At 31.0% G+C, this 8,741-nt stretch overlaps 1 protein-coding gene across 1 annotated transcript; it reads left to right on the top strand.

Annotated features, from left to right (window-relative positions):
- The first annotated feature begins 81 nt into the window (after window positions 1-81).
- On the top strand, window positions 82-5,069 carry LOC120259378. The gene is given in 11 exon segments (XM_039266969.1): window positions 82-513; window positions 515-577; window positions 1,422-1,519; window positions 1,595-1,640; window positions 2,455-2,537; window positions 2,729-2,793; window positions 3,535-3,596; window positions 3,708-3,767; window positions 3,942-3,974; window positions 4,495-4,560; window positions 4,719-5,069. Coding segments are annotated over 11 exon segments (897 nt in total). The 5' UTR covers window positions 82-237; the 3' UTR covers window positions 4,764-5,069.
- The last annotated feature ends 3,672 nt before the right edge of the window (window positions 5,070-8,741 follow it).

Below are 8,741 nucleotides of genomic sequence, written 5' to 3'. Positions count from 1 at the left end.
GGCTTTATTAACGGGTTGCGGATCATTTTACCGGCAGGCGATCGCCTCGAGATCAGATTTCGCTTCCCATCTTGATGCACAGAGCTCGCATTCTCAACAAGCAACGTGGGCACTGTGTCGCCACTGAACTCACTAATCTCGCCATCATCGCTCAAAACCAAAGCTCATCTCTCAAAGCGGCCACGAAGCAGCGGCCATGGCATCAGAGAGCGACTTCTAGGGCTTGTCCTCCTTCCCATGGCGGCTTCCCTGAAGCTTTCTCCCCTCCGATGCCTCCCTCTTCCCTTCCCTTCCTCCAAGAAGCTCGACTTGAAGCCTTTTCTCTTTCGCTTGCCGCCCTGCCGCGCTGCCAAGCAGCAACAGGCGGGTCCTGTGAAGAAGAGACCAGGGAAGAAGAGAGCTTCGGAGAAGAAGATAATTTCCGGCGATGATGCGATTGAGGTTGTCCGGGAGCTGGAGGCACCGCCGCGAACCAGCGGAGGACGCACCTCGCCGCTTCCCAAACCCCCCGCTGGGCTTTGTGCTCGACCCTCACGGCAGAGTCCTTGCCGCCTCTAACAAACGCATCGCCACCATTGTGAGTTATTTTGGCCTTAACTTGATTGTGAAGCTTATGGTTTGTGGTATGATGGACGATTTTCAAGTGTTTGAGATGTTGTTGATGATAGGCAAGGAGAATTGAAGCTTAGTGACTGTTTGATTATGTGAATAAGGTCTCTTCTGCATGTTTATTTTGAAAATTAGGGTGCTGAATGCCATTGAGGTGTTTTATATTAGATTTTGGATAATTAGAAGATGAAATTGGAGATCTTGTCTTGTCTGTTTTATGGTTACTTTTGCAAGTTCTGCTGTGTTGCTGTCTGATTTTCACTGGATTCATTTTCCTGGTGCTGGTCCCATGTGAGAGGATCTAAAAGGTGGAGCAGTTTTTCATTTTCTGGAGAAGTGCATGTGGAATGCTAATTATATATATATAAATAACTATATGGCTTTTAAGTCGTGGTTGTTGTTTTCAGAGTTTGTTTGAGTATGAAAAGGAGTCAGTGATAGTAGCAACTATGAATCTTCAATTTCTTAATTTCCTGCTTCAGTGTTGCGCATGATCATTGATGTCTTAATTTCCCATTAGACAGCTTCCTACAAATGCATGCACTCATTATCAGGAATACTATCCTTTTTAGTCTTACTTTGCCTTTAGCTTGTTCAGTTGTCTTTTGATTAATTCTTGCTAGATCCATGTTACATTCGTGATAATTCGTCTGTTTTGTTCATTGAAGATGAAATTCTTTTACGTAGGTCCAGAAATGTGTTGTTTCTAGCCAGGCCATATTTTTGTTCCCTTTGAAGATTTTTTGTAGTTGTTGAGATGAAATTGAAGGATAATTGGTATAAGGCTTGCGGCTTATGGTTACAATCTGCAGGTTGATGCTACAAATAATTTGCCTCTAGAATGCACAATTAGAAGAGTTTTTCGGAGCTCTCAAGGGGATGAGTGCATGCTTCTCTGCCCGGTTGATACGTGAGTTCGTGTGTCCTGATTTTTGTGGTTTTATGAATCTATCTATCTTTGGCTAATTTGATATTTCTGTTGCAGGCCTGTACAAATATTGAAAAGCACAAACTTCAATGGATGGTCAGCTGTGTGTATTTTGCTCCCATTTTATATTAGTAGTCCTTTAGTAGAATATATCCATAAGAATATAAAATCATTGATTCATTGAATGCAGCCTCTTCTGTAAAGAATTTTTCTTAATCAATTGTAGATTCAACTTTTGTTACATCCAAGTATCTAGTTCGATTTTCTAGGTTTCTTTACTACATATGGTGGCATTCTAATTCTTTTTTTCATTTTGTTGTCAATATTGTCATGTGAAAGCTTTTTGGTCATCACATGGATGGGCCATGTGTTTTTTTTTCTATGTTTATCTTTATGTTCATCAGTGGCAGTCAGCAACAATATTGCAGGTTATTGACTTGTTTGCAAAACTTCTGCTTCTTATCGTCATTTGACTTTTCTTCTACTTCAGTTTAAATACATTTATTAAATGGGAGAGATATTTGGATGAGAGTGGTTGCAAGTACCCTTAATTGGATTTTTAATTAATTAATTAATTAATTTTTGGTTACTTTCTTCCTATGAATGATTAATCACTAACCAACTTCCATTTGATGAAAAAGTTGATTTTATTCTTTTTGTAATTGCAACGTTTTTGGCCATTAATAGAATTTTATTAAACTTATTATGCTTCATTTGCAGTTCTGTGACATGCCTCTTTTTGCATTAAGCTTTGAACAATGCTATTTGAGGTTTATATTATTGTGATACTGAAACAAATTATGATCACGCATTGTGACACTTTTAGTGATAGCACTCAATCTGCATTTTCAATAAAACTTCTTGATAAGCATTGTTTTGCTATCCTCAACTTTTTCATCCCATTCTTGATTTTCCAGGTCAATGATGAAGAAGTTGAATCCATCCTTCCTGCAGCTGCATATGCCCTAGCTAAGATTCATATGCACCTTGTGATCAGTGGGTAAAGTATTTTCATATTGTTCAGAGTTATTCACTTTGATTTTATGGTATCCTCTTTCCCATTGTCATGCGACCAACCACTTTTTACCTTAATCTTTGTCACATTTATTTCAGAATAGGATCTTCATCTTCTGCATTATTCGTTTCAGTATTTTCATCTTCTTTTATTTATTTGTTTGTTTTTTTATTCAGGTTTTGTTACACTGCTAGAGGAGGATTTTGCTATTCTGAAGAAGACATACTTGAATTTGGCACTGGTGATGTTTTAGACTATTATTTGTTCGTGGAACAAAAGCAACACATGTTTTATACTATACTCACTTAACAGTCTTTACTGGAAGTGAGGCAATAATGTTAGTTGTTGCTGACATGAGACTAATTAAAATTAAGACTACATTTGTTTAGCTTCTTGCTTATCTGATTCCAACTATATCAGACAGACACCTTCATAAATATGCTCGGAATAAACTTATCATCTTATTGAGGCTCACCAGAGAGCCTTTAACAAATTTCGCATCCCCATTCTAGAGAACTAATGTTTTGCTTTTGATATGAGCAATCTTGGAATATTCTGTAACAAATCAGAGCATCTAACTTTGTTTTCTTCTTTATTGACCAATGCCTGATGGTTAGGGTATTCAAAAATGAAAATTTCATATAAGCCCCAGCAGAACCTATGCTTAGAATATATCTAGGATATGTGAAACTAAACTTTCCAGTTGTTAAAGTTTATGGTTGGTCCAAGGTGGTCTAACAAGCCTGTTCTAACCAGTTTTATTTACATTCAGAATTTTTTTGGAATTCCACATACCAGCAAATTTTCTCTCTTAAACAATGTGTCTGGACAAAAAATCCATTGTCTGAATAATACATTTGCTTCATTTTTTGTGGATAACATTCATATATATTTTGCATTTGAAAAGAGTGGATTTTTATCTATATAATATTGCTACCCCATGACCTCTGTTCCCTGATAGTTGTGCTGGTCCATTTCTCAGATGATGGTGAAGACATTGATGGCTTGCCTGGTGAAGGTGTGGAAATAACATGCTTCCATTTGGTGAGGCAGTCATGCGATACATAAAACTAGATGTCTGCTAACTTTCAGAAATCATGGTCATTTTTATATGGTTGCAATTCTTATGTTTTGTTTTTTGGCTAATTCTTGCAGGATGGGGCACATTACATGATCTATACTCCATCTGATCCACTTCTTTTTGTTGCTGTTAAGGTAAGCGTGCGCATTCTAATAGACCATATTTTTCCTCAAAGTTGCAATTGATATTCGCTGAGGAGTTTTTTATTTTATTATTATTATTATTTTGGTATGTATGTATGTATGTGATAGTCATTCTATTTGTGATCTTTGATTGCTTATAATCACCGAACTACAAAATTTGTGCAGGATAAAAATGACCGGTTGCAAATTGCTGATGATGTAAGTGCTTTATTCAAATTGATATTCCACTGCATTAGAGCATTATACATCAACAACTTTATATAATGTGCTTGATGATTCTTTTGTTTCACAACTGCTTATTTAGCATGTTTTAAAACTAATTACTCTCCCATATTTTTCTTCATTAAAATAATATAGAAATGTTATAGGCTTTTCTTTTTCTGTTCCTATTCTCTTGCATCTAATTTGTTTTATATCATCTTATGTTTCTGGGAATCAATACATATCATAAGCCCGGATTTTAGTGCCCATTCTCTTTATTAATACAACCTTCCTTCGGAGCATGACCTGCAATGCGCATTACTCTTTTTATTTTTTTATTTTTGTGGTCTTCTGTATATCGAATTGGAGTGTAATTTCATCGGGTAAACAGAACTTTTAGATCTTGGACCAGATCCAAATGAACACTTTCATGCATATGATACCACAAAAATGAACAAAGTATGAATACCATTCTTGAATTTTCTTAAGTCAAACTTGATATCTCTGGATTGAACAGGACCTTCTGGAGGATCCAGCTATAATTGGTGCCATAGATGAGGAGACAGAATTTAATGCTTTGGTGGTATGACTTCCCAAATTCCTACTATTACATTTTCACAATAGTTTAACTACAAATATAGTTAGTTTTCTTTGAAACATTTTATTCAGACAAATTCATCTAGCATAATGCTTTGGTTGGATGATTGCTTGCTTAGACCACAATTCATGGATTCTTTGTAGGAGGAGGAGGCTGCCCTTCTTGAATCATTGTTGGGTGAGAGATGACCACACTCTTGAAAACATAGTTTAAATATTAGTTCTCTAAACTAGAACTTACTTCTAAAACCTTGAACTTTTTGGTTTGTACATAGGTTGTTTTTATGGATGTTTTGTATGGTTTTCTGTTCCAAGTTGTTTTTCAATATTATAACCCAAAGGAAAAAAAAAAAGGTCTTTGTTATAGCATACGCTTGAAAGGACATTGTATCTGACCTTTTATTTGCATTCTTTGAGAATGTTTATTCATAGAACAAGTGAGGAACAGCATAACAATGATGACGAAGAGAAAATTGATGCGCTTTAAAATGATGATATTATAAATTTCACATGTTTATTATTATAAAGCTGTGTTAAAGGTTGTTTAATATCCGGTTACAAATGTTTCTTCCTCAATTTATAATTTTTTCAAATAATTTATATATATATATATATATATATATGCATTTGTTGAATTGGTTGTTGTAGTTTTTTAAAATTTATATAAATGGGATAAATGTAGACAAGCCACTTATTTTTTAAATAGTAGTCATTCACGCAAGGACTACAAAAGTACAAAGTGAGATATTTATGTTATTTAATATTAAGTATAAATTATGCTAGAATTTAGTTTAGTTTTTTTCCTTCTAATAAATACTGTTGAAGAATTTTCATAAATCTTTTTGATGGTGTTTGTGTAATTATACTCTTATTTATGAAGTAGTTACAAATCTGGATTGTGATCCACCTCTATAATTCGAACATTAAGCTAAATTCTCGTTTTTATTATTTTTTTAATTTTTAAAATTTTTTTAATGAAAATTTTAAAAGAAAATTTTAATAAGTCTAAAAAAAGATAATAGGTGCGTCTCCCCCAACGATGTGATAACCTATGAGGATAAATTCATTCATTTATCTTCTTTTTAAATTTAAGATTGACTAGTGATATTCTATTGGTTGTGTTAGGGTTTTATTTAAAAGTAATTTAATATCTATGCGGAGTAGTGTTAATTTATCTCGAAATAATTTATTTAAAAAAAAACCTATTTATTTCACTTATATTTCCTATTGATTTGATTTTCCACTAAACTATTTTTCGTAATTATACACAAATTATTAGATTTATGATATTCTAAAAATAATATAAACAGGGCACATTACCACATATAATTAATTACTTTCTTTAAAACTTTCAAACATGTGTTAATGATTGATTAGGGAAAAAATATTTAAGGGATAACCTCATTAAAATATTACAACAGTTAGTTATATTATATTAGTAAAACATCAACTATATCGTAAACCCGTAGTTTATTAATTTTAATTTTAATTTTAATTTTAATTTAATTATGTTAGTGCTTATTATTTCCTTCTTGTTTCCCTATCAAGAGTGCAGTGATACAAAGTTTATATCCTGTTATATCTATTAAAATTTCTACAATTTTAAATGCAGATAGATCATTTGTCTTCTTTTATCATCCATAAAAAGTAGCATTATTTTTCTATTTTTAATTTGAATTTAACCATTCCCTAATTTTTGGAGATTTTAATTAAGAAAAATTATCTATAGATCCCTATAACTGTTTGTTCTTCCTAAACATTCTTCTGATAGTCAAAATATATTTCTTGGTTCCTCTTTTTCGTTGACTTACTTTTAAATCCATCTTGTTAACAGACCTTATTATTTTTTTTGGAAATTCCCAAAATATCCTCACACAAGAAGGGAAAGCTCCCACAATATATATATATATATATATATAATTTATATTTCTCAAGGGGTGAAAGCACAAAAAAAAATAAAATAAAACAAAATTGGTGATCCCGGGAACTCCTCCTGTTGGATCTCAACTTTTTGCTGGAAAACTGGAGTTATTTTAAAATTTTGTATTTGTCTCCCATTAATTTTAATTTTGTTTTTTGTATGCCCATAAAATTTCATAACATTAATGGTCCTTTTAAGCAAATTTGCAAAATGTGATTGAATTTATAATAGATATTATAAAATTTATTTAATAAAAAGAACTACCATATCACCCATATTAGGTAGTAGTATTTCAGTGTATATTTATTAAAACATACCATATTAGTTGTGATATCATTATCTTTGAAAAATAAAAATATTGATATAATAAAATGTATCATATTTAAAATGAGGGCTAAATGGTTTTTTTTACAAGAAGTTTAATTTTCAAATTCAATGACGAGTTTAGTAGTCTTTTTACATGAATTTTAACACTGTTACGTAGCATTTTGATTGAAAAGTATATTTAAAAAAAAAAGGGTGAATTAGGGATAAGAAAAAAATCAAAGTTTTATTTGGGGATTTCACAAAGCTTAGTTACTTATCCCTTTTATTCATGAAGTAACTTGTTATATATAACACTTGAGATGTAGATAATTTAAAATACTCAAACAATATCCAAATACAATAGAAAGAGATAATAATTATCCACAAAAAATTAATGATTAAAGATAAATATATTTTGAATTATAATATAAATCATATCTTTTAAATCCAATAGAAATCAAATCCTAGCCTATCTCATATATATATATATATATATATTATTGCAGAGGACAAGAGAGACTGAGATTTGATCTCACTTCTCTGTCTTTGTTTTTTAAGATTATGAGTTTTTCTTAGAATTATATATATACACACACACACAGACACTTCCTATCTATAATCTTCCTTGTTGTTCTCCATTGTATTTTTTTTTTCTTTCAGAAGTTTTTTTTCATCATGAAAAAGCAAGAAAAAGCTGAAACAGATGATGGAGATAAGGATGTCAATGAAACACAAGTTGATGCATTAAAAGGTTCAAACCAGCGTAGAAACAATAACAACAACAACAACAACCATAACCAACGAACAGCACCAAGTTATAACAACATGAATGTGAACCGCCGGAATCCAATTCCTTTTCCACTTGGCAGCCTCTTCCTCGGTGCATCCATCTTTTGTGCATCACCCACCTTTGCGACAGTACTTTGGTGAGTCTACAATTTTTTTTTATTATTATTATTGATAAGTAGATGTTAAACATTTTTATTTTAAAAAAAAATCATAGATGTGTATAGACGTAAAACTAATATTTCAACACGTTGTATTCTCGTCTTGCATGGCTTTTGGAGTATGATATTAGATTTTTCTCAAAACGGATATTTGCATAAGAATTTGGTGGTGGTTGATAAGATGAATTTTATTACTTTTTGTTGGTACCTCCTAAAATTTTAAATTTTATTTTTAATATGCTCATAGAGTTTCATAATATATATTAATGATCTTTTAAGGAAGTTTACAATATGTAATTGAATTTACAGTAGATATTATAAAAAAATAATGGAAAGCAATACTGCATATATCACCCATGTTAAATAGTATCTCATGTATATATATTAAAATTATTGATTTAATAAAACATAATATACTGTTGTTGTATCATTATATTGTATACAGTCTTTTCGTAAGAAGTTTATTTTTCAAATTCAGTGAGAAGGACACACTAAACTCACGTAGTTAACACAATAGTTATATTGAAAAGTAATTTAATAAATAAATAAATAAAGGTAGATTAGGGAATAGAAAAGATAGAGGGATTATTTGGTTATTTCAATAAAATTTAAGGGATTTTTAGTTACTTTTATTTTAGACATTTGAGATGCAAATGATTTAAAACACTCGAATAGTATCCAAATACAATAGAATGATATAATAATTTTTCAAACAAAGAAAGGTTAATGATAAATATTAAATATATTTGAATTTAAATAAAATAAAAATCCTACTCCATCTTAGAATCTTAGATATGATTATTTTAAATTCTAATATATATAGAAAAATAAAATCCTACCCATCTTTTATATCTATATAATTATCCAAAAAAATTTTAATGATTAATAAGATGAATATATATATATTTTTAATAATGTAGTCAATGTCACTTTTTATTATGAATATAAAGAAAGACTAAATAAGACTAGAATCGGGATGTACTGATAAATATA

The sequence above is a fragment of the Dioscorea cayenensis genome, chromosome 4, assembly GCF_009730915.1.
Source record: "Dioscorea cayenensis subsp. rotundata cultivar TDr96_F1 chromosome 4, TDr96_F1_v2_PseudoChromosome.rev07_lg8_w22 25.fasta, whole genome shotgun sequence".
Lineage (NCBI taxonomy): Eukaryota > Viridiplantae > Streptophyta > Magnoliopsida > Dioscoreales > Dioscoreaceae > Dioscorea > Dioscorea cayenensis.
Note: the sequence above shows the minus strand (reverse complement) of the source record. Positions and strands in the feature narration are given on the sequence as shown.